This window comes from Oreochromis aureus, linkage group 13, assembly GCF_013358895.1.
Source record: "Oreochromis aureus strain Israel breed Guangdong linkage group 13, ZZ_aureus, whole genome shotgun sequence".
NCBI lineage: Eukaryota > Metazoa > Chordata > Actinopteri > Cichliformes > Cichlidae > Oreochromis > Oreochromis aureus.
In genome coordinates this window covers 3,936,287-3,963,740 of record NC_052954.1, presented here as the reverse complement: position 1 = coordinate 3,963,740, position 27,454 = coordinate 3,936,287, and the positions used below count along the sequence as shown (strand labels likewise).

Sequence of the window (27,454 nt, the reverse complement as noted above, 5' to 3'; positions counted from 1 at the left end):
CATCTCTGATAGATGAGCTTCGACTGCATTACATTCGACACAGGCAAAAGCCTTAGTATGTAAAAAAAGTCAAACCAGTCAGACCTTTTTTTTTCCACAGACGTCAAGAAAAAATAACTTAGCTTACGAACTTAGTAAAGTAACTTTGAGTTACTTGCAGTTTCACTATTTCCAATTTGTAATAGAATTCTAAACTACTCTTTAGATGCAGGTTCTTTGCCATTTACCTGAATAAATTTGAACATTTCAGATATTAAAAACAAATTCTGGTGAATTTAAAATTAAATCAAACACGTATATGACCACTTCAAATGTATTGATACAATTCAAATTCCCTTTATTTATCTCCAAGGGGCAATTAAAAAGGCACAGAGACCACCACATAAGACACAGAACATAAAAGCATCAATATAAAATGACCAATCATAGTTCCGATCCAATGAGCAGTTAAATTACCAAGGAACTGAATGTGTGGGGAAGGAAGCAAGAAAAGGATGCAATACTGGGGTGGGAAAGGCTTACAGTTCTGATGCTGAAGTGCTGTAGGGACATTAGTGACCCTTTTTTGCCACTCAAACACAGTATAAAGTTGACTTTAAAATCAAAAAAGAAAACCCAAAAAACTAAGGAATAGTACACATTTGTTTATTTTACTTTATTTGAGATCATAATGAATACAAGATGTCAGATACATGTATAACTTTTCTAAAACTACAATGCTGTTGGTCCAATGAAATGAAAAAAGTACTTACTGCTTATTTTCTCGAACATTTAATTAAAAGATAGAACCAAGATGTGATGCCATACCTGAAACGTGGCAGACATTAATACAGTACTGCTGAAAACTGTGCAGAATGTGTAAAGGGAACAGACGTTTTGGAAAAGGTTTTTGTTTGCCTGTTTACTGAGGAACACATGAGAACATTTCATTCCACATGAGAATTCATTTGACCGAGCACACACGCTGTCTGAAGTGGGAAAAAATACCTAAATTAACTGAGAAAAGTCAATCTTAGTTCTAAGTGAGGTAAAGACCACTGTCCTAGATACACAAAGATAAAAGTAATACTAAACTACTTTTAGAGAACGACCACCAACAAACGTGCTTCCTAACATATCAGTCTATTCCTTCATAATGACAGTAACAAAAAACAATTGGGTGGAGGAAAAGAAAGTGAGAAAACTATGTTAGAAAATCAGTCCAGAAATAAGCTGCTACACCATGATCCCAGAGTTATATGACAAGGACAATATAACACCTAAGACTTATCTTCCTTCTGTTTCTTATTCTTTTTCTCCTTCTTCTTCTTTTTCTTTTTATTCTTTTTTGTTTTAGGTGATTTTCCGTCATCATCAGTGCTATCACTGTATTTATCATTTTCAATGCTGCCTTTTTTCTCCTTGGATGATTCTAGGTCTTTCGCTTTAACTTTACCATGGCTTCCAGTGGCCTTCTCCTTGTCCACCTCCTCCTTGACCCTGATGTTAGAAGTTGAAGGTGTCAGTCCATCGGAGACTGTTATAAACATTTGCTCCTTTTTCATTTCCTCTTTCAAGAAGATGTTTTCATCTCTATCCTTGTGACTTTTGTGGTCATCATCATGGTATTGGCTTCTGAAATCTTTCTCATCCTTCCAATTCCGTAGATGGTCTGTCCTATTCCGGTGGTTTCCTGAATCCCCGTGGTAACCATAACCCCTGTGATCTCTCCTGTCTGGGGGGGCAGGGTGTCGATTACTGGAGGCACTGTAATGATGAGGGTGTCCTTTGCTGTCTTTAGAGTGCCTGTCCGTCTGTTCTTTTGGCTACAAACACACGGGGGGGAAGAAAAGTTGAATTGAACATGAACAGTTTTGGGATAACTGTAAAGTTTCTTTCATTGTGAAAACAACATTTTAGATTCAAGCTTGTATAATTGGGTTAATATACATTCATCATGGTATATTTTAGGCTTTTAATGATTTCTTAGAACTGCTCCTTTTCCAGGGTGGAAGGATTCTACAGCCTACAACTTTAATGAATTTAAACAACAAGAACTGGGTCCACAACTGGATTTTTTCTTTATTCCAAACAGGGTCAAAATTATACACACCCCTACTAAATTTTGGTTAAATGCCCCGTAGCAAGTTGCAACTGACTTTTGGCAGCCATCAACTAGTTTATCGCATCATATCTGGATATGTAACCACTCTTCTTTGCAGATTGGGTTCAACCTACATTTTAAGCACAGTCCACAAATTTTCAGGATCCTTATCCTGTTGGAACACAGAGTTGTGCCCAGATTTCCTCTGAGGGTGATGGTTTGGGTGTGCTTCTAGCCCCTTTGAAAGTAGTGAGACATCTGGGTACTTGCAAAAATCAGTTTGGATTGATGACCTTGGAATCTGTACTTGTTTAATTACTCCAAAACATGTTCCAAGTTGGAAATCTATAATTATTTGTCTTAGATTTTCACTTAGCTGCTTGAACTTTAACCATTGTTCTGAGTATTGGTCAGTATAATGACTGCTGTAAAACAAATCGTTTTTATGGTAGCAAAGAGAGGCTACCAGTTGTAGTCAATCGTGAACAGTAATGAGAAGTCAATAGGCCTCGGCCTTGTCAAATTAAAAGACATTGTAGAACCTTTGACACCACTTATTAAAATGTTTGAGTATATGTATACTTTTGACCCTGTGTGGATGATGGAAAATCCAAAATAAATTCAAACCAGTGTATCCTATTCTTGTTTTTTAAAATCACTGAAGATATATGTTGCAGAATCAGTCTACCCTGGAAAAAGAACAGCTCAAAGAAATCATCAAAAAATCAAAAATTATCAAGACACTCATGGCCATGATGAGTGTATGTAATGACGCAACTGTTCTGAACTGTTTGATTTTCATAGAAGGAAATTTGAAAGAAAGAAAATCGCAACTGGTGAATAGCACTAGCAAACTTTAGAAAATGTTGGTGCAGGGCTACTCCATCTGGGGTTTTTTTTTCATAGAATTAATAGCTCCAGCAACATGCAAAGATACACACATTGTGTTTTGGTGAGTAACATGAAACATAAGCACAAGTGGCATTAAAACCGTTAAATATGTAGTCAAGAAGTTGAAGGGTTATGATCCTATTTGATTCAAATATAACTAAAAATCATTGAACATTTTTTTCCTGTATATACAAGGAGCACCTTGACTATGTGAAAAAGATGTCAGCCAAGTTAAAATCTGTTACATACTTATCCTTTTATGTTTTTCAAAAAAAAATGTAGAGTATCATGTGCCTCATCCACAATGAGTTATGTACAATGGGTACTCACAATAGAATTACTATGATGGCGGATAGCTGCATGGTTTTCAGCAGACTTCAAATCTCCAATGAACTCCTCACATTTCTGGCAGTAAAAGCCAGTAACTGAAGTTATAAAACCCTGTCCTGCAAATGGAGAAGAAAAGTATTTAAGTGTAAGGAATATTTTAGACTGTGGGAGACAACAAAATGGAAATAAACAAAGAACACTACATTACCATCTTGTTTTAACAGTTCATCCAGTTCTTTGGCCAAAGACTCCATTTTATTTACTTTCTGTTGTTTCTCTCTCTTCCTTTCCTCACTGTCACCCTCCTGTGAAACACATTTGAATTTCAAAATAAGCGGGTGCTTTAGCATTTTTTTCTGTATCTCACTTCATTACATGAATGACGCTTGAAAATTCACCTTATGTTTATCAGATGCTTGAGATGTGCAGTCACTTTTTGTTCGTTTGTCCTTTGTAGCTTAAGGAACAAAGAATAACGGTAATTAATGTATAACTATGTTTTCACTAATAAAAGTATTAAAGAATAAAAACAGAGGTGTAAGACATCAGACCAGGTGACATCAGCTGGGTAAATAGCTCTCATACAAATCTCTTGGTTTCACACAAGCAGACTTTTGTGCTTGTTGCCATCCCTTAGACAACAATAATGCTGGGCGTTCTATATGTTTCTTCATGGTTGACCTAATGAAATTTAAAATGTTTTATGACCTTTTTCATTAAAAAAAAAGAAAAAAAATCACAACCACACCAGCCACACAATGAAAGAATTATAAAAACTATTAGTATAACTAATCTAATGCAAAAGATGTGATAATTAGCAAGTCACTATAGTTTAGTTAACCAGAAACTGGATTAAAAGAGTGTGACGTATATATTTAAGCATATGCTTAAATACATACATATAAAAAACAAAACCAAATAAACAATTGTTTACTTAAACCATTACTTTTTGGTTTTTCCCAATTCCCTTTTGGGATTTAAAAAAAAGAAGAAGAAGGAAGCCAAATTTCAGAGAGCCAGAAAATGCAGTTTCATGGATGCCTCCAAAAGCAACTCAATCTCGACAGACTCCCATATCAAAATGCCCAACTTCACAGGATAAATAAAACTCCTTACAGACTTCTACAAGAAAAAGGTCTGATCTTCATAATTTTCTCCCATTTTCCCCTTTCATGACCTCTGCAAAAGTTACCCTTTATGAGTCCATTTTTATTTAAAAGGGGTAAATTTAGATATATATATTTCCCATATTCATTAAACAAAATGAAATAGCTTCTTTTGTTTTAATGGCTAACAGCACATGAAAATCAGAAATCCAGTACCTCAGACTTGTAGCATATTTCCTCATATCAATCAAAAAGGATTTACAATGCAGAAATGTCTAACATCTGAAAAGTATGCACATTTACAGTTGTAATCACAGTAGTCACTTGAGTCTTAACCCTAACCCTTTTCCAATGTGGACTGATTATACAACACCTTATATTACTTAAAACAAGAATTTGGTTCATAAGTTTAAATTGATGGATTGTCTCTAATCTACATAGGGCAAAAAGTATACGTATGCTTAAATCTATACATTCACTTCACTATGTTTTAATAAGTGGTGCTGAAGGTTCTACAGTATCTTAACTTGACAAGGCTTTTACCTATTGACTTTTCAAAACTACCAGTTGACTACAATTGGTAGTTTCTCTTTTCCAGCATAAAAAGTTGATTGCCAGCAGTCATGGCATTGACCAATGTCTAGAACACTGGAAAAGTCTAAGGAACTCTGTGAAGATCTAAGATGGATAATTGTAGATTTAAACATGCAGGGGATGTTTCATGGAGACATTTCTAAAAAACTACACATTCCAGAATCATCAATTCAAACAATTATAAATAAGTACAAGTTATTTGGATATGTCAACACTTTGCCAAGAATAGAAAGAACACGCAAACTGTCCCACTCACATAAAACAGTTGCACTGGTGCATTGCACAAAGTGGCTGGAATAATGAAGGAGGACTACAACCTCCAAAATCTTTCCTCTTTTACATTTCCTCAGATCAGCAGCTAGAAGAAGACTAGTCAAATATCTAGCCAGGATTACGCCAGAAGCTTGTTAATGGGTACTAAAAGCATCTGGTCAAGGTGCAATTTGCTAAGGGACAGTTAACTAAATATTAGTGGGGACGTAGATATTTGAGCCTGTATGTACAATGTTAACACAGTATGGTTTAAAGAAAATTCTAAATAAATTTAAACTTGTGCACCCAATTCTTGTTTTTTAAAGTAATTAAAAATGTATGCTGTACAATCATTCCACCCTGGAAAAAGAAGAATTCAAAGAAAACAGAAAAAAAGAAAACAAAGAAAACCAAGACTCTTTCACCAAAAGTTAAGCACGTGTTTACGAGCCTGAGCACCCTTTACCTCATCTGTATGTTCTCTATGGCAGCGGTCCCCAACCCCTGGGCCATGAGTCGTTTGGTACTGGGCCGCGAGAGTTGAGGTTTGGTTGTGAAATTTATGGTTTTCATGGTTTTTATCGTTAACTCTGTTTCCCTGGGTCTTTTCCCGTGTTGCAGTTGTGTGTCTTATTTTGAAAGAAATATTTACGCGAGAGCAAGTGGCAGAGAGGACGATGTTACTCTCAAATTTGTTGGAGCATTTCAGGAGGACGCTGCTAATAAAGTTACACAATTACACAGTGAATTAGCGTTTATTACTATATTTACAAAATACCACAGTTTTTGTCTTGGCCTTTTCATTTTATTTTGTTGTATTTATCCACGACACCTTAAAGGCTGGTCCGTGAAAATATTGTCTGATATTAAACCAGTCCGTGGCGCAAAAAAGGTTGGGCACCGCTGCTCTATGGGGTTAGCGTCAGATAAGTTAGCTGACCAATAACATGCTGTTAATAAAGTAACAGTATGTTATTACTGTTTACTTTATAAACAGATCAGAAAATCATTTTAGTAATTTTGGCACTGTAGCTAGATAGAGGTCCTGTTGGAAAAAGAAACCAGCATCTCCATAGCACTTGTGAGATAGTGCTGTACAATCTTCTGTACTGAAAATGGAGTTGATAAAACACAGTGGATCAATCACTACAAACATCGGAAGATGAAGCGGCACCCCAAATTATCAGTGACTGTGGATACTGGACTTCAAAAAAAAAAAAACGTGGATTCTGGGCATCTCCACTCTTCCTCCAATATAAAATCCAAATCCCTTCTGGTTCAAAAACAAAGACGAAGTTAGCTAACATGCCAAACTCCAGTCCTGAAAACAGTAGTCCATTAACTAGTGCATCTTTTTAAATTATCTAGGTTTATTTTAAATACACTGCGTATGGTTTGTATTCACAGACAAGTCAAATAACATACAATTCCAGGTTTAAACTTTAAAAGTCTGTTATGTGTAACTCATTACATAATCTGCCATAATGAAGTAAATCAAAAAACTGTTTAAAGGCATTGTTAATGACACAAAATACTGAAAAAAATAGAAACTCAGTAGCATGAGTAAACTATGCTGAATCATTCATTTAATAGAAATCTCTCACCTTTGATCAGAGATTGCAGAGACTCCAGAGCCTGACGTACATTTGGGTTATTGAGTGCTGGCAATGCTAAAGTTGCTGCTGCTTTGTCTGAATTGACAAGTGTAGAAGATGACTCCTGCTCATTCTGACCCTGCGTCTTCCCCTTGATCTCACTTGATGAACCCAGGCTTTTTAATATGATCTTGATTTTCTCATATTCCATGTTGTCCAGATTGGAGTGGACAAAAGTTGAAGAAGCCAACTGCAGGGACTGATTTGGATCAAGAAGATGTCCACAACGAGTGGAAAGGGAACTACTCTCTTTCTGTAGTTTGGCCTTTTCATTAATCTGGGAAGCTGGTTCATTCCCATACAAGAAAGACTCTTCATCTTCAAGTTCATTAGCTTTCTGGTATGCAGCATCTTCTTGACTTTGTCCTTGAAGCCATGAGAAATCACCACCAACTCTTTCATGTGGAAGCAGCATGCTTTCCTTTTCCAGCATTGATAAACTGTCTTGACTGTCATGTTCCATATGTGTAGGCTCATTAGATACACACTCAACTTTTTTCCCCTCATCTGGAGCCTGTGTAGAAGAAATCACAATTAGATGCACTGAATTTGTGGCTGCTCACAATTATACTGCTCAGTTTAAAGGTTCAGGGCTAAAGCAATCAATTGTTCACCCATGAGCCTTTGTAGATCAATGTAATTCTCATTTCAGCATAAATAAGTTCAGCATAAAAACCAACCAAAAACCTCAAGCTCCAGTGCACTGTTACATGCTTTAACTTAAGACTAACATTCTTTCCTGACTCTTATGGCTTATATTGAAACCTCACCATTATAAACTACAGCTTTTAACAGTTACAACTGCCAATGTCCGAGACGTGTATGTGCTGTGTTAAGAAATTTCAATTTAAGCTGCTGTTATTTAAATATAATAGCAATTTATAATAGTAATGTCCCAATGTAACATGCAGGGTAGATACAGCACATAATTTGTACAGGTTTCACTGAAATGTCTTATTTTTCTAAAAACAGCTTCTGCAATTACAAGAATTTTACTTGACTTAACATATGCACTTCTACTTAAAGACATTTTACATAGAATTTGATTATTTCTTTATATTATAAAAATATATATAAATAATGCTGCTGAAACCTCTATCAATTACTGGTTACTTCCTTACACAATGTCATTTTTAGATCAAGTTACATAAAGCATGTCAGAGAATTTGTTTTGCACTGCAAGATTGTCTTAATTTAAAAACAAACAAAAAAATACACAAATTAATGACTTACAAATGCTAAATCATGCTAGTACTTGGGAAGCGTTACTATAATGTTAGGGTTTGTTGTTATGAACTTTAGGTGTAATTTAAATATGTAAGGCTAATTGCTACTCTAGATAGTTGTTTAACTCAACTCTTAATGTTGGTTTTTTTTTTTTATTACAATGCAGCTGGTTTCAATTTGGTCCAGCAAAACAATGATCTTAGCATAACTTGTGGAATAAGTAATAAGCTCTACCTTAATAGTGAGAATGATATCTTTGAGAGATGGCAGCTGATCTTCCAAATCTTGGCTGCTCATAACCAGCTTCAATCCTTCTAACAGACTATTTCCTGGCAGATTATTACTGCTGTTGACGGTGATGAGTCCAGGGCTCCTGTTTCTCTTTTTGCCTTTGCCTCGGCTCTTTTCACTACTGCTACTTCGTGACTTGGATCGCCTTGCTCGACTCTTGCTCCGTACATGACTCTTTTTCTCAATTCGACTGTCGCTCCGACTCCTACTGCGAACCCTGCTTTTGCTTCTAGCTCGACTCTTCCCACAGGCATGAGTTTTGCTTCTTCCCCTGCTTCGGCTGCGTACTCTGCTTTTGCTTCGACCACGACTCCTGGCTCGAGACCTGCCTTGGCTTCTGCTACGGCTTCGACTACGGCTCTTGCTTCTAGCCACATGCTTCTGGAATTCACGGTCTGATTTGACTGCTTCTTTCAATATACTAGCTGACTTAAATGCCTCAGCCAGGTTGTATGCCATGTTGCCTTTGAGATAGTTTGGGAGGGGTTTGTTGGCTGCAATGCATCTCAGGAATTCCTCACCAGCACGGTCACTATAAACAAACAAGCATGTGTTTAAAACACTGGCACAAACAAAAGAATACTTTAATGCTAAAACTGACTTATACACACTATTTCAATGACAGAAACACACACAAACACACACACAGACCTATTATCTAGAGAATGACGTTCCACTGGAGGGGGATTCCACTGTGGTACCGGATGTGTTGATGGTTCAGCAGGAGTAACGATCTGCTGGCTTCCTCCCAAAGCAATTGGTGTACTACGGTCTATGGAGAAGCTGCTACAGTGGGGCTGAGAGCATTCAGAATTCATGTTATAGTGCTGTACAGGTTATAACTGCAGAAGATTATCTATGGCATTTTTTATTTTGTATGGAAAAACTTCTGAAGAGATTTTAAAAAGACATTTCTCAAATGATAGTATTTATCTACAAATGGTCATGCCCATGCAGCTTTGGTTTATCACAGTTTTGGTTTTCTATTTAAAAACAAAAGATTAACCGTTTAAGTGGTCTGGTCACAACAGGTAATTATTAGCTGATTTTAGAATTTTTTACAAAATCTTACAGCAGCCTATGTTTGACCTGCCGCATCTTGCCACCTGTAGTAATTTTGACAGTTATTATTCTATGTAGAGCACAGAGCATAACTGTCACTATTACTACAGAGATGATCAATGCTTTTAATACTTGTGTCAAGTGTCAAGTAGGGCTGGGCTATATCATACCGTTCACGGTAATACCGGTGTAATGTTGGGCAACGATAGGAAAATGAAATATCGCGATAGAATATGGGTAAAACGCGCATGCGCAGTGCCTTTGTTTACATGCCCACATGGCGGCGACGCAGAGTGAGAAGAGCGAAAGGGGATTGTTGAATGAAACGGATGAACCAGAATTGATTTGTAAAAATGCTGCAACTTCAGTGGTGTGGAACTGGTTTGGCTTTCATCCGTCAGATACACAAAAAAGCACTATTTTTGGTAGAGCATGCTAGCGGGCCGTCGTTATTACGGTGTTGTTTGGAAAATAGGGCACACTTAAAATCAATCCTTTGATTTTTCTGAAAATCAACAGTGCCCCTTATAATCCCGCTCGAAAATCTGTCAAATGTTTCAGTACGACTTTGCTAAGCTATGAAGCCTCACCGCTTGATGGATTGTCGGACCATTACGGCTATCGTAGGCAGGAGCCTCGCGGAGTGATACGTACTGTGCTTCAACATAATATTACCGTATTGTGTGTGTATAACCTCTTTTTAAGTTCAGTGGATATTATACATGGTTATGCTGAGGATATGTCGGCCAATTTCCACTGGAAATACCTTTTGGTTAAACTGTCAGCAAGGAATTTGCATTTGCACTGTTAAATTTTTATATAGCTTTAATGCACTTAAAAAAGCTGCTTGTTTAAGTGAAAATACATTGATGGTTTAGGAGTTAGGATTCTGCAATTAAGATAAGGCCCTAGCAAACCACCATGGAAATGTGAAACTTTTGGTCTGCTTTAAAATTACAGATTTCATGTTTCATTTTAAGATTAGGAAAATTTTTCAGGGAGGAAACTCTGTATCACATCTTGTTAGGAGGGTTTTTTGTTTTTTTTTCAAATGCAAGTTCAGTAACACGCCTATTCATGAATTGCATAAATAAAATAATCCCACCAGACTAATAGAGTAAAGAGTGCTAAGCATCAACATCACCTTCCAGGTCATTCTGAACAGAGTGCATGCTGTAAAAAGTGACTGAACCACTGTGTGAATGACAACCTGCAGTCAGTGACTCTGAAGAGATGCGAATGGAGTAGCTGAGTCTCAATAAAAGCATAAAAAGCCAGCTCTACTCTAGTAACACTAGCTGATGTTTCTAAAGTAGAGTTTTCTCGACCACAGTAAAAACGAAATTGTTTAAAAAAAAACAACAACAAAAAAAAACAGCACAGGACACAGGTTTTCTTTACTTTTTGAAAGGTTTTTGTACACATAAATTTGTTATTTTGTCACAACATAACCAAGCAAATGAAGACACTGTGACAGGTTAAAAAAAGAGAGCTCCTTAATTATCTAATGTAACATGTGCCACATACAATAAATATATTAAAATGCTATAAAAATCAGCCATGGCCACAATCTTGTGTGCTCACAATGATAATCAGACTTGTGTTTAAATGCTTCCAAGGCTTCTTGAACTCTGGCTTGTACAGTTATGTGACTATAAAACATGCAACTTCCAAAATGTTTCTTTAGCAAGACTTTTGGCTTTTGTAAACTAAACAAACTAGATTTTAAAATACACATTAGTTTCCTCTGATAAATGTAGGCACACAAACATACAACTTCCACCAAGTCAAACTGAGTAGCAGCCACAGATAGTACTGTATTTTTTCCTGCTGTACAAAGGAAGACAAATCTCTACATGAAGGCTAAAAATGACATGTTAAATGCTTCTTAAGAAAAAAGTCGTGAATCAGTACAATAACATATTTACATGTATTTGCCCATTCCTAAAAGCAAATAAGGGACAATTCAAATCCCATCCATTCTTCAGTGCATCTGCAAGATTATCAAAATCCAATTCGATTTCATTTTAAAATGTTATCCTGCAAAATACGGGAAACAATGTCAAGTAAATAAACACTATCAGAGCATATATTATGTTCATAAAAATGTGTCACTGGTACCTTAAACACAAAACAGAGACATAAACTAATGGTACAATCCTAAGAAGGGGATAACTAATTTCTCCATTATAAGTTTTTCAGGTTACATAACAGTTTAAACTTATTACATAACATTTAAAACAGTACGGATGCAGTCCAGATTCACTGGCTCAGCTGAACTCTTCGCAGAGGGAGAATCACACTCCCTGTGAAGAATCTCACACAAACTACTGAAGATGAAGAGCTACGTGGGTTTTTACGCTGGATGCTCTTACTAACACATCCACAAAGGGATCTGTAACCTCCCGAAATCAAACCGGGGATGAACACCCCCAGGACTGATTTATTTAAGGATTAATTTTACTAAATAACTCATCACTTAAAAACTAACTAACAATGCAAAAGAATCAGAATCAGAATACTTTATTAATCCCTAAGGAAATTATGTAACAAGGAAGTTGTTGGTTTGGCTGCATTGTGTTAAGATGGTTTCTGCTATCTAAAAGGGGATGAATGTGCCAGCATTAGAATGGTCTATCAATTTTATTCCTTAAAGTCAGATGATCTAAGTAGGAACACATGATGTTTGGCATAATTCCACATTTGATCTAATAATATCTAACAGCAGCAAGCTCATTCAACCGTAGCTTACACTGCTGACCTTATTGGTTGGGTCATGCTATCTAAATACTTCTTTTCCTGAGATCACCAACTCACATTTTTCTACGTCAACTCAGAGTTTGTTGTTATTTCAACAAAACAGACTAATCAAAGTGAAGTATGCTCCAAACACTGACTTAGAGCAACCACAGGACAAGAGACTCCCTGGAGATACACTTCATGATACTGCTCAGTTATTGTCATAAAGTAATTAGCAACTCAAACATACAGAGACACTATAAAACACTACAACTCACAAATGATCTAGACTGTTTTTCATCGGGGGAAAAAAAGTGCAAACTTACCCTTGTTGATGTGAAGCAGTTAGAGCAAATACTGATCCATACAGAGCTGACAAATTAACCACAAAGCCTGCCGCTTGTCACTACTCCACAGCAGACAGGATTTAAAAGAAAAAGTTGCGTATGAAATGACCCGAAGGTAGCCCTCTCTAGCTAAGTACCATGTTAATGTATACATACATATAAACATAAACAGTTGCTGATTAGATAGGAAGCTAGCAAGTATTAATTACTCTTACAGAGAAAATGGATCAGCAGAAGACAGCAGCACCATTTCTACCATATCTTAGAAAGAAACAAACAGGTGGACTAGCATTTCTGTACTTCATCCGGGGGGTAAAAACCTTTAACCAATGCAAGACATTATTAAAGAAGATTATGTGTTCCCCTAGTTCGTCTGCAAGTTTGAAAGTTCGAAAGCATTCCGAGCTATTACGGCTGTTTTAGGGTTGATAACAGTGTATTTCTTATAACTTTTCTCATATGTCTTTCTACCAGCCACCTCTATAAATTTAAAAGGGTCATTTTTAGATAGCAGGTAACAAATGGAATGTTAGTAGTTATTTGCAGCCAGCTTACGTTATTAAAAATGTATAAGGAATGTGACTATTTTTCAAAATTGAAACAAGACGTTAACGTTTACACATTTTTTTCTTATGAAGACGTTTTGATTTTCTTTACCATTTCAGAAACTATTTTTTTTTATTTCATTCACTCTTTTGTCTAAAATGATGTTTAGTCTAGCAGAAATTTGTAGGCTATATATCTATCTGTCTACATCATGGTTGTCAAACATAAGGGCCAGGGGCCAAAATTGGCTTGACAAAGACTCCAATCCAGCCCACTGTGTGTCTTTGGACAGCGTAGATGCTAGACTTTTAACTGTATGTCCTTAACCTTTACAACTTGCTGGATAAAAGTAATTAAGTAACAGAGAAACAATTAAATGACAGAAATTTTCCTGTTTTTTTTTCACTATGTACCTTAAGGTGGTAGGAAAAAAATAGCTTTGATTAACAGAAGTCTTCTGTTTTATAATTAAAAGACAGTCTGGCCAGTGAGCTACCAGAATGTTTTCTGCATGTTTACACACTTATTTCTTGCCCAAAGAGTTCCGCTGACGGATTTCTTTTATCATGTACAAAAACTGAGATATCAGAATCAGAATCAGAATACTTTATTGATCCCTGGGGGAAATATATTATTATATATACAGTTGAAATTGCACTTACTTGTCTTTTATTAACATATCTTAGGAATTTAATGTGTTGTTACAGTTCTTTACATTGACAGAAAAGGGAGTGTCGCTGGCCTTGCCTTGCAGGACAGTTGTTGTGATTTGGTGCTTTATAACTAGAACTGAATTGCACAGAATTTGTCTGGTACACACATCAATGTGGGCTGTGTGCCCCACAGTGCAAAATGGTTTGATATTCCTGATCCACATGATCCAAACTATGAAGACGCTACATATTAAGTTTTGGGCGATTTGTAAAAACTTTTCCAACTGACAATCGTCAATCAGGTGATATATTCACGCAGGTGACTTTTTGATGGGCGGAGCATGGACTGAATTGCACATTTCGTATTTATACGTTTTGTTTGGAGGGAATATTTTACTTTCTGTTCTTGTTTGTTTCAATATAGCTACTTTTAGGATTATTCCTTTTATATATTTGAGATGCACCAAATAGCACAAAAGACTTAACATTATGTCGAAGACTTTTTTTTTTATGTTCACTGAACATGTATTTGTTATTTGGTCAAGTGTGTAAAACAGATAACGGCCTGTAAACACGGTTAGAGTGGAAAAAGAAGCCAGTTTCTCTTTGTTTCCCTCCCACCAATGTGTGTTTTTTTTAAATTTAAATAAAATGTTTTTGCAGTTTTCGTTGTGCAGTTGTGCAGCGTGCTCTTTGCAGATGTTTTTGTCAGTGACGTGACTCGCATTTACCCACAAAAAAACTGAGTTAGGATACAGAAACCAATCACTTCTTTCATAATGAGAGGTGCATGCTGTGCACTGAGGCGTGTCAAGAGCTGCATCTCACAGTGGTCTATGAATTCGTACGCTAGCGTTATGGTTGTCAACTCCCTTTTCCCAATCATGTTACTTCGTCACTAAGCTAGTACTACCTAGTCTTGGGTACGTACACGAACGAAATGCCCACTCGACGGTCTGTTGTGGAGATAATCTCGTGCCGCGCCGGGATATGGTCCACAGGGCCTGGGGGGTAAGTGTCCAGGAGGAGGAACAGAGCAGGGCCCTGTGAGTCTAAAAGGAGGGCCGTGAGGCGGTGGAGGTCCGAACGGCAGCGGTGGAGGCGCCTGGCGAACAGGTTCACCCGGGCGATACATGTCTGTGTTCAAGAGGACATGTAACGCTGAATAAGAGAAGCTCTTTTCAACCCAGTGTGTGTAGGCTTTGCCGCTGCAATACTCGCCGTCTGCAGCTTCCGCCGGAAAGACAACAAGTACACTTCCGGAGTAATTATTTCAAAATACAGTCCACTATTTTTTGTTTTGACCAGAGCTTAGACATTCACTAAATGTTTAAGACTATAACGTCATTTCCCAGTTTTCACCATAGGGATATTTAAATTATATACCCTGTATATAAACACAAAAATCCTTGACAATATACAACTCCTTAATTTAATGCAAGTTTATCTTGCTTTAAATCAATGCCATGATGTAAGTAATTATTTTTGCACTGTTATGGACATACTATGAATGTGTGAACCGCTTTGTTAGTAATTTATTTAGTGTACTTACTGCTGTGAACTTGTCTTGACGTGACAAGTATTTACTAGCAGGGCTCTAGACTAACTTTTTGCCATGGTGTTGTGCCAAAAAGTGATTGTCTGCCAGAAAGTGATTGCCGTCCGCGGGAGCGCGCGCAGCTGCTTAAAGCTGCAGCGCCCGGATTACTTGCGTTGCCAGCTACTTCCGTGCCACTGATAAAACGTGACCGCGGTCAAGTGAGCCCTCGCTTACGAAGTCACAGTAAAGCTAGCCGCCCCGCCAGCCGCACCTAAAATGTGGTTGCACTACTCTTACGCATATTACGGTACGGATGAAGACCGGCTGAGAAACTGTCCTGACACTATTAAATTTGGTTCATTTCCACTTTTCACCCCATGATCCAAAGCCCAAATTACTGTACGATTCAGAGAAAATTAACAATAAAATTTACCCAATATACAGTACTGTAGTTTTAATATCTTCATCTTTGACCTCAGATTACAGGAAAACTGTAACAGGTGACGCAGATATTTCACTGGATTCTGACTGTGGGTGACCCCCACTCTTCACCCTGTCATCCACAGACAAATGTACTGTACGGTTTTTGAGAAAATTGATAGTAAACTTTACCCAAATTACTGTACTGTACTCTATATATTCCCATCTTTGACCTCATATTACAGGAAAACTGTAAGAGGTGACGCAGATATTTCACCGGATTCTGACTCTAGGTGACCCCCACTCTTCACCCTGTCATCCACAGACAAATTTACTGTACGGTTTTTGAGAAAATTGATAGTAAACTTTGCACTATTTACTGTACTGTACTCTATATATTCAAGTCTTTGACCTCAGATTACAGGAAAACTGTAAGAGGTGACGCAGATATTTCACTGGATTCTGACTGTGGGTGACCCCCACTCTTCACCCTGTCATCCACAGACAAATTTACTGTACTGTTTTTGAGAAAATTGATACTGTACTCTATATATTCCCATCTTTCACCTCAGATTACAGGAAAACTGTAAGAGGTGACACAGATATTTCACTGGATTCTGACTCTGGGTGACCCCCACTCTTCACCCTGTCATCCACAGACAAATTTACTGTACGGTTTTTGAGAAAATTGATACTGTACTCTATATATTCCCATCTTTCACCTCAGATTACAGGAAAACTATAAGAGGTGACACTGATATCTCACTGGATTCTGACTCTAGGCCATCTCCACTCTTCACCCTGTCATCCACAGCCAAATTTACTGTACGGTTTTCCTGAAAATTGATAGTAAACTTTGCACAATTTACTCTACTGTACTCTATATATTCCCATCTTTGACCTCAGATTACAGGAAAACTGTAAGAGGTGACGCAGATATTTCACCGGATTCTGACTCTGGGTGACCCCCACTCTTCACCCTGTGATCCACAGACAAGTTTACTGTACGGTTTGTGAGAAAATTGATAGTAAACTTTGCACAATGTACTCTACTGTACTCTATATATTCCCATCTTTCACCTCAGATTACAGGAAAACTGTAAGAGGTGACACAGATATTTCACTGGATTCTGACTCTGGGTGACCCCCACTCTTCACCCTGTCATCCACAGACAAATTTACTGTACGGTTTTTGAGAAAATTGATACTGTACTCTATATATTCCCATCTTTCACCTCAGATTACAGGAAAACTATAAGAGGTGAAAAACTAATCCCATACGGCTTGTGTCAAAATTTGATTGATGACCCTAGCCTTGACCTTTTGACCCCTCCCCTCCCCCACCAGAAGTGTGTAATTTGATCCCTAAGCGTGACGAATTGCATCCGGAGAGGGGAGGGGGGAACTCCGGAAGTGTGTAATATGATCCATAATCGCGCCACCTGTTGCGACACCTGTTGTTGGAAAAAAAAAAAAATTTTTTAGAGGGGGGTCTGTGGAGAATAAAAACAGAGAGGGCGGCGCACACTTTTCTATGCACAGACACAAGATGGATCCTTTCATTCTGCAGCCCTGCGTTCCTCTGTACTTGGACGGGGAAGAGATCTGGGGATCAGAGAGGGAGGGGTTCCTGAGACATGGGGTGACGCATCAGATTTCTGTTGAGTCAGTGCTGTATAGAGAGACAGAGTGGCAGTTAGTTTTCCACAGACAAACTCATAGTTTGAATGTTTAAATATTATGACAATTTTCTCAGTAAAGAACTATTTCTTTTTTCAATAGCGGATGTAATTTTACTTTCTTATATTACAGGCACAATAAAATAAAAAAACTTTAAGATTATACGACTAGTAACGGATTACATATATATATATATATATATATATATATACACACATATATACACATATATAGTGCCGGGTGGAGGTAAGCTACACCAGCGCTTGTAATGGGAAAAAAAGAGTGACTTCCTATTGGCTGTAGAGAACCATTTCTTTCAATAGTATTTTCTTTTCTTTTATTACAGACGCAATGACAAACCTTTAAGATTATCAGCCTAGCAACAAATTGCATTTTTTATAGAGCGGGGTGGAGGCAGGCTACACCATCGCTTGTAATGAAAAGAAGAACTTTCTATCTGCTTGTAACCTACAGACTGCCCACCTCGTACGTGTAAAAATAAATAAATATCCCTTAGTGAATACTTAGGATACTTACTTAAACAATTAAAACACCCTCAGATGCGCTATTGTGTGGGAAAGACTTTTCTTTTTTGAGAGTCCCTTTTACAACAGAAAGAAAAACAAACCGTAAAAGATAATTGCCGAGGCAGACGGTCTTGTTTCTCACACACACACACACACACACACACACACACGCACCCACACACACACACACACGCACACACACACCCCGCGGATCAAGGAGGAGTCGTCCCTTTCCAGAGTTCAATGCTTATAACCTATAGTGCGCCCGTATGTGTAAAGTAAGCCTTAGCGAAAAAATATTATTAATAAAACACCCCGATGAGGTATGTTTTGTGCAGCCACTCCTTGTCAGATCAAAGTAAAGAGTTTTTCTTCATTTTTTTGAGCTCCTTTTACAATGGGTTTTCTCAATAGACAGAAACTCTTAAAGAAAACGGTCTTGTTTTACGCACATCGAGGAGGAGTCAACAACCCCTCTAATCGTTATTAGTATTTCTTAATGCCTCCAGCCAAGCAAAGAATTTCATAGAGGCCTCAACTCCTTGTACGTGTAAAATAACCTCGAGTAAAAAAAAAGAAAAAGAAAAAAAAAGCACATATTCAGAACTCTATCCCAAGTATTTTTGTTAAGACACCTATATGAGGTATTTTGGTTTTGTGCAGCCACTCCTTCCCAGATCAAAGTAAAGAGTTTTTCTTCATTTTTTTGAGCTACTTTTACAACAGGGTTTTTTCAATAGACAGAAAAACAGAAACCCTAAAAGTAAACGGCCTTGTTTTACGCACATCAAGAAGGAGTCAGACGACCGTCGGGATCGGGATGCTTCCTCCGTCTCGTACCATAAACGTATGAGAAAAAAAAACCCCAGAGAATTTATTATTTTGGTAAGAGTGAGAGAGAGAGAGCGAATCGAATAAACTTTTCTACAAAACGTTATACCACTCCGGGTCAGGAGGGGTGATATAGCACGGAATGGCCGGACGACTACGCCGGATGGAAGCATAACCGGAAGCGTGGCAGGGACTTTCCCTTTGACCTTCATCCTGCTCCATGATCAGCCATTAAATCTTTCCTCAATATTGCTGTAATGTAACAACAAAGTTAGCGTTTTTAAGATCAGACATGTCCCAAAGCATTCCTTACACACAGTGGCTGAATTAGCATCTGTGGCACAAATAAGCTTCAGGGACTGACTTGTTTTTTAGAACCGACCTTTGACACTTGGATGTTGGCTTAATTTTTTACACAAAGAGAAATTTGACCCTAGTAATAAAAAACACGATACTGTGGTGAATACTTACCTCAACTTTGATGTTTTTTTTCACAGCTATTTATTTAGAAAACACGTTACAAGGACACAATGCACATTGCAGAGTACATGAATGGGAATTCCTCCTCTCTATACTTACACTCCTCCCTAACAAATGCCGAGTCATCATCTCCATATTGTGTGTCCCACTTTTCGAGTTTCATTGAAGTGTGCACAAGATGTAAAACAATGTATCAGTTTTTTAAGTCCCCGGTCTAACAAGATGCCGTTCATTTAAGAGACTAATAATTTTTTGATTTTAATTTGTGCTAACGCAGTAACATTAAAAATAAAACATAGCAGAACTCATTTTTGTTGGACACAAGAACAACTCAAGCATATTTTTCAGGAGCCGGAACTAGGGCTTACAAGTTTGCCGTGCCCCCCTGGGGACCAGTGCGAGGTTGTGTGGCGTGGAGGGTCCAGACACTCCCACAGCGCAGACTTTGCTATCCGCACAGAGCTTTTCTGGTGTGGCTTATGCAAAAGAGACAAAACAGCGTGTTTCTCTGCTCCCGGTAAGCCTGCCCTTTATAAATATCTCTTTGATTATTCAAACAGTGTTTAAATTGTGACTCCAAAAAACATTTTATCTATGTTAAAATATACAGATATATATATATTTCAAGTTTTTAGCTCAAACAGACTCTTGAGCAAAATCCGTAATGGCATAACCAGTGTGCAGCCTAATGTACATCTTTTAAGTGTATGTTTATAGGTACATGAAGCGTACCTCTGAAAAGAGTCCATCATTTGTGAATTTACAGATTTATTTTTTTAACCGCAGTTTGTGAAATTATTGTAGAAAATGTCTTTAAACTATCGCTGTTCCTACTTACTGAGCTACTTCTTTACTATGTGAATAAACAATTTGAACGAGAAAGGATTTAAATACACACTGAAGCAAAGGTAAAAACTTTGTAATGACATTTATGTGACCGTTCTTCTAAAATCCGACAGAGAGTGAAAATCCAAGAGCTGCTGCAATCCTCTGCATTAATGATCTTTCTGTTTCTCTCCTTCTGCATGTGTGTGTGTGTGTGTGTGTGTGTGTTCACAGAGGGAGGTCACGGCAGGAGTTCCCTGAGTTGACACGTATGAACCATAAAGTCAGTTTGGACCGAGGAGCAGTCGGTAAACCACATTCAGTGTAGACAAAATTACTTTTTATCCGACGCATGCAGAAGAAATCAAATCTCTGTATCACAATGATTTCAATAAAACCTTATTATTTTATGGGGACAAATTACCGTAGATCATTAGTAGGGAACAAAAAAAAAAGGAGGATCACATCAGCAATGGGAGACAGTAGTCTTGATACGTGCTTATAACTTAAAACACACAAAAAACCCCAGCTACAGCCGGTAAGATTTATGGTATAAACCAGACTTTCACAGTCCGCATCTTTACAGGGTTTTTCTGCTTTTGTTCACTCCTAGTGTGATTAACAAACATCAACCCACAGAGCCCACTAACTATTAGCTGCTTTTCCCCCTAAACAGTCAGTTGACTGAGAGAAATGCTGTCCATTATTGTGAACGCTGAAGGAGATGCACTCCATAGTCAAACTTTATATTTCCTTAACTTACATCCTATGTTCGGTTTATTCCCTTTGATGGAAAATTGGTTAAACCATTGCTCAACTTATGTCTGAATGACGACAGATAATTCTGATGAAAAGAAAACTGACCCCGTAAGCACTTTGCAGCTGAGTCGAGGGCTCGTGGAAATAAGGTCAAGGAGGTGTCCGGCGTGAGTGCGGCCTGACATTCCATTTGGGACAGCTGACAGACACATTAGTGCAACTGTGAGCAGCAACTCCAGTATACTGAACATAAGAAAAGTAATGTGTAGGTACTTCTTCTTCTTTTCTTTTCTTTTTTCTTTTTTTTTAAAAAGCCAAGATTCCAGGGCTCATGCTTATATGGTTTTCTTTTATCCAAAACAATGTTAGTTTAGCCGGTTTGAGGAGTTGGTTCCCTGGTCCAGATATTTGGGATGGTTCAAATGCCGAGTCTCCAAATGCAAACAAAAGGATATTTTCCACGTTATTTCTTAAATGTGCATAAATGGGATGTCCGATAAAAGTAATAAACAATAAATGTAAATCAGTTTTTTTAACTGTGCAGACCCACACCAGTGAAAGCGATAAAAAAACGTTCATGACTTTAAAGAGATTATGAACAAAACGACTATGGACACTGACGAGGAAGAGTTTTTGTATTTCGGCGACTCTTGATGAGGTTGTGTATATGTTTGTTATGTGCTCTAATGTAATTGTATGATAATGTTTTCATTTTGATTAGTTAACCCTCGGGCTAGTCCGGATGCTCATCCGAATAGGTAGAGTATAAAAGGAAGCCATTTTGTTTTTAGTGTTTGTGCTGTTAATATGTGCCTTCAGTCTCGCGTCACATTATTGGAAGGAACCCATGACCGCCGGCCAAAAACTGACAGGTTGTGATCTCAGTGAAGAGGTAGATACGCAGAGACCGCATGAGCATTAGAGGGCGTGGCCTGAAGAAACGAGACTGGGTATATTACTTCAGAAAATAAAAATACATCGCAAGAACATATCTGTTGTGTTTTGGGGGGATGTGAAATAAATAAAAAACTCGCAGCCTCAAAACAGAAGCTGTATCCAAACAGCCTTTAATAAATCCCAAACTTTACTTGAATACATACATAACAAGCGATAAGAATTACAACGTCTTCAGCATCTACAGTGAGGCCACACCAAAAAAAAAAACAAGGTAGAAAAACTGATTTCATTACACTAGTTGAGCAATCAAAAATCATGCGACCACTCAACTAATCTTAAAGGCTCATAAAAGAAAAAATTATGACAAAGTTAAATGTATCGAGTCTGTCAAAACTAAAAACAAAACTACGATAAAATAAAAAAGGAAACACAAATTGTCCTTGCTTTTTCCAAAAACTGTGAAAATGGTTGTCAAGAGCCCCATACCCATTGTCGTAATGATAACGAGTGAAAAACTAAGAATTTGTAAAATAAGAGTTCATCTGTACAAAACAGGCAAACAAACTACTGCGATCATTCTGTCTCTACACAGCCATCTGCTCAGAATCTGTTTTATTCTCAACTTCATGCAACAAACGCGCCAGGTACGCCTTGCTTTGACCCCACAACAGAGGCTATAATGTTTTCTAGGTGAGGATTTCCCTTCGCTTCCTCCTCAACTCTTTCCAACGCCTCCCCATACCCATCTTTCTTCAGATTATCCACAAAGTTTTCAAATATAGTGAGCAGAGGAAAGGCGTACTCAATCACACTCTCGCTAAGGTTCGGAAACCCGTAGAAAAACCCTCCGCTGTGCAAACCAAACACTTGTCCCTCTGCATCGAAAACCGGGGAGCCGGAAGAGCCGTGGTAGCTACATGAGAGTGTTGTAGGTGACGTAGATATTTTCATACGGGTCGTTTTTGATCTGCTGATTGATTTCACAAAGACTGCAAAATTCCTCGCAGTCTTCTAAATTGTCATTATTCTCTCGCCTCTCTTTCTCCACGACCCACGTAGGACTCATTTTTTTCACTCCTCCTCCTGGGTGTCCGACGACACAGGCCTCGCCGTCTGAAGGTACAGGCCCAAATCTCTTAAGGAGCCCCGGCGGTACTTTCTCTGTTTCCAGCTTAAGTATGACATAATCTAACTTTTCGTCGCCGACGAACACCTTAGCGTCGAGGTTGTTCCTGTCTGATTCTTGGTCTTCAAAGTTAAAGACCACGGTAACGTTTACAAATTCACGCCAGTTAGGTGTGTTTGATTTAACCCAGTAGTCGAATAAGTGGGCGTTGGTCAAGACAAAGTCGTCAAATAGCACAAAGCCTGTGCCTTGCTTTATGAAGGAACCGGTTATGAGACAAACTGACTCGCTCAATTCGAGCAGCAACATAACGCTGCGAATTTCAGTAAAAGACTGCCGACTCTTTCCAAAGCACTCCTTCCTGTATTTCAGTGCTTCCTGGAAAGAATTTCTGGGGAATCTGCTCTCCATCCATCGTTTCAGACGCGGATACTGCTGACAAAGTAGATCGTAAACCTCTTTACGGTCAATGTTGCTGCCCGTTTCTTTGATTGCCGTTGTTAGACTCAATCCGTTCTGTCGTGCTACATCTAAGACCGATGTCATTCCGCCGCTGCGCTTTGCATTATTTGATGCGTGTGGAGGTTTCTGCTGCCCTGTGGTGGCTGCATCCGTATCTGCTCCCTGTGGAAAACATATCTGGAATTTCTTATTGTCCAGACAATCAATTATGTCTGTGCACTCGGTCTTACGTTCGTCCTTGATGCTAACCAGCTCAAAGTAGCCCAGGTCATCGGCGAAGCGACCGTCTCTTTTCAGAGCCTCGGCCGCAGTTATTCCCTTTTCCCCGTAAACACAAAGATACTCGAACTGTTTTAAAGCGTCATTTTTTTAAAAACTTTTCTCCTTTTTGGCATTTAGTCCTCCCTTTGTAGCGATGTAAAAGACAGAATAGCAATCTCTCGCCTTAACCATCTTCTTACATTTACTGAAAGGCCTCCGTGCATGCTTGAACATGTTGCGTGTGTCGTCTGAACTGGATTTCAGTCTGGAGTGATGTCCGTGTGGGTCCTGCAGGAAATCAGAGTTGGAAAAGTTGTTAATGTAGCAAAAAAAACAAAATGTAATGCGTTTTGTTCATAATCTCTTTAAAGTCATGAACGTTTTTTTATCGCTTTCACTGGTGTGGGTCTGCACAGTTAAAAAAACTGATTTACATTTATTGTTTATTACTTTTATCGGACATCCCATTTATGCACATTTAAGAAATAACGTGGAAAATATCCTTTTGTTTGCATTTGGAGACTCGGCATTTGAACCATCCCAAATATCTGGACCAGGGAACCAACTCCTCAAACCGGCTAAACTAACATTGTTTTGGATAAAAGAAAACCATATAAGCATGAGCCCTGGAATCTTGGCTTTTAAAAAAAAAAAAGAAAAAGAAAAGAAAAGAAGAAGAAGTACCTACACATTACTTTTCTTATGTTCAGTATACTGGAGTTGCTGCTCACAGTTGCACTAATGTGTCTGTCAGCTGTCCCAAATGGAATGTCAGGCCGCACTCACGCCGGACACCTCCTTGACCTTATTTCCACGAGCCCTCGACTCAGCTGCAAAGTGCTTACGGGGTCAGTTTTCTTTTCATCAGAATTATCTGTCGTCATTCAGACATAAGTTGAGCAATGGTTTAACCAATTTTCCATCAAAGGGAATAAACCGAACATAGGATGTAAGTTAAGGAAATATAAAGTTTGACTATGGAGTGCATCTCCTTCAGCGTTCACAATAATGGACAGCATTTCTCTCAGTCAACTGACTGTTTAGGGGGGAAAAGCAGCTAATAGTTAGTGGGCTCTGTGGGTTGATGTTTGTTAATCACACTAGGAGTGAACAAAAGCAGAAAAAACCCTGTAAAGATGCGGACTGTGAAAGTCTGGTTTATACCATAAATCTTACCGGCTGTAGCTGGGGTTTTTTTGTGTGTTTTAAGTTATAAGCACGTATCAAGACTACTGTCTCCCATTGCTGATGTGATCCTCCTTTTTTTTTTGTTCCCTACTAATGATCTACGGTAATTTGTCCCCATAAAATAATAAGGTTTTATTGAAATCATTGTGATACAGAGATTTGATTTCTTCTGCATGCGTCGGATAAAAAAGTAATTTTGTCTACACTGAATGTAGTTTACCGACTGCTCCTCGGTCCAAACTGACTTTATGGTTCATACGTGTCAACTCAGGGAACTCCTGCCGTGACCTCCCCTCTGTGAACACACACACACACACACACACACACACATGCAGAAGGAGAGAAACAGAAAGATCATTAATGCAGAGGATTGCAGCAGCTCTTGGATTTTCACTCTCTGTCGGATTTTAGAAGAACGGTCACATAAATGTCATTACAAAGTTTTTACCTTTGCTTCAGTGTGTATTTAAATCCTTTCTCGTTCAAATTGTTTATTCACATAGTAAAGAAGTAGCTCAGTAAGTAGGAACAGCGATAGTTTAAAGACATTTTCTACAATAATTTCACAAACTGCGGTTAAAAAAATAAATCTGTAAATTCACAAATGATGGACTCTTTTCAGAGGTACGCTTCATGTACCTATAAACATACACTTAAAGATGTACATTAGGCTGCACACTGGTTATGCCATTACGGATTTTGCTCAAGAGTCTGTTTGAGCTAAAACTTGAAATATATATATATCTGTATATTTTAACATAGATAAAATGTTTTTTGAGTCACAATTTAAACACTGTTTGAATAATCAAAGAGATATTTATAAAGGGCAGGCTTACCGGGAGCAGAGAAACACGCTGTTTTGTCTTTTGCATAAGCCACACCAGAAAAGCTCTGTGCGGATAGCAAAGTCTGCGCTGTGGGAGTGTCTGGACCCTCCACGCCACACAACCTCGCACTGGTCCCCAGGGGGGCACGGCAAACTTGTAAGCCCTAGTTCCGGCTCCTGAAAAATATGCTTGAGTTGTTCTTGTGTCCAACAAAAATGAGTTCTGCTATGTTTTATTTTTAATGTTACTGCGTTAGCACAAATTAAAATCAAAAATTATTAGTCTCTTAAATGAACGGCATCTTGTTAGACCGGGACTTAAAAACTGATACATTGTTTTACATCTTGTGCACACTTCAATGAAACTCGAAAAGTGGGACACACAATATGGAGATGATGACTCGGCATTTGTTAGGGAGGAGTGTAAGTATAGAGAGGAGGAATTCCCATTCATGTACTCTGCAATGTGCATTGTGTCCTTGTAACGTGTTTTCTAAATAAATAGCTGTGAAAAAAAACATCAAAGTTGAGGTAAGTATTCACCACAGTATCGTGTTTTTATTACTAGGGTCAAATTTCTCTTTGTGTAAAAAATTAAGCCAACATCCAAGTGTCAAAGGTCGGTTCTAAAAAACAAGTCAGTCCCTGAAGCTTATTTGTGCCACAGATGCTAATTCAGCCACTGTGTGTAAGGAATGCTTTGGGACATGTCTGATCTTAAAAACGCTAACTTTGTTGTTACATTACAGCAATATTGAGGAAAGATTTAATGGCTGATCATGGAGCAGGATGAAGGTCAAAGGAAAGTCCCTGCCACGCTCCGGTTATGCTTCCATCCCGCGTAGTCGTCCGCCATTCCGTGCTATATCACCCTCCTGACCCGGAGTGGTATAACGCTTTTTGTAGAAAAGTTTATTCGATTCGCTCTCTCTCTCACTCTTACCAAAATAATAAATTCTCTGGGGTTTTTTTTTTTCTCATACGTTTATGGTACGAGACGGAGGAAGCATCCCGATCCCGACGGTCGCCTGACTCCTTCTTGATGTGCGTAAAACAAGGCCGTTTATTTTTAGGGTTTCTGTTTTTCTGTCTATTGAAAAACCCTGTTGTAAAAGTAGCTCAAAAAATGAAGAAAAACTCTTTACTTTGATCTGGGAAGGAGTGGCTGCACAAAACCAAAATACCTCATATAGGTGTCTTAACAAAATACTTGGGATAGAGTTCTGAATATGTGCTTTTTTTTTTTTTTTTTTTTTTTTACTCGAGGTTATTTTACACATACAAGGAGTTGAGGCCTCTATGAAATTCTTTGCTTGGCTGGAGGCATTAAGAAATACTAATAACGATTAGAGGGGTTGTTGACTCCTCCTCGATGTGCGTAAAACAAGACCGTTTTCTTTAAGAGTTTCTGTCTATTGAGAAAACCCATTGTAAAAGGAGCTCAAAAAAATGAAGAAAAACTCTTTACTTTGATCTGACAAGGAGTGGCTGCACAAAACATACCTCATCGGGGTGTTTTAATAATAATATTTTTTCGCTAAGGCTTACTTTACACATACGGGCGCACTATAGGTTATAAGCATTGAACTCTGGAAAGGGACGACTCCTCCTTGACCCGCGGGGTGTGTGTTAGTGATGGTAAATTTGATTCTTTTTACTGAATCGAGTTTTAATGAGTCACTCATCAAAGTGAATCGGGTTTTTTGAGTCATTTGAGTCACTGAGTCAGTTGACCAGAGAGTGCAAAATATGTACATTTTCACTCAAACTTAATTTGTTTCTCTTTTAATGTAAATCCTACTGCTAAGATGAGTGATTCTTAAAGAAAACAACTATTTTATATAGCAAAAAGAGCA

At 38.2% G+C, this 27,454-nt stretch overlaps 1 protein-coding gene across 1 annotated transcript; it reads right to left on the bottom strand.

The window, feature by feature from the left end:
• Positions 1–629: 629 nt before the first annotated feature.
• Positions 630–15,017, bottom strand: si:ch211-195b21.5 (uncharacterized protein DDB_G0287625). The gene is made up of 8 exons (XM_031735309.2): positions 14,708–15,017; positions 9,081–9,226; positions 8,373–8,961; positions 6,861–7,425; positions 3,703–3,761; positions 3,513–3,609; positions 3,305–3,420; positions 630–1,805 (listed from the first exon to the last, which is right to left on the bottom strand). Exons 1-8 carry the CDS (start codon positions 14,909–14,911, stop codon positions 1,260–1,262), a joined length of 2,322 nt encoding a protein of 773 aa, XP_031591169.1. The 5' UTR covers positions 14,912–15,017; the 3' UTR covers positions 630–1,259.
• Between the last annotated feature and the right edge of the window lie 12,437 nt (positions 15,018–27,454).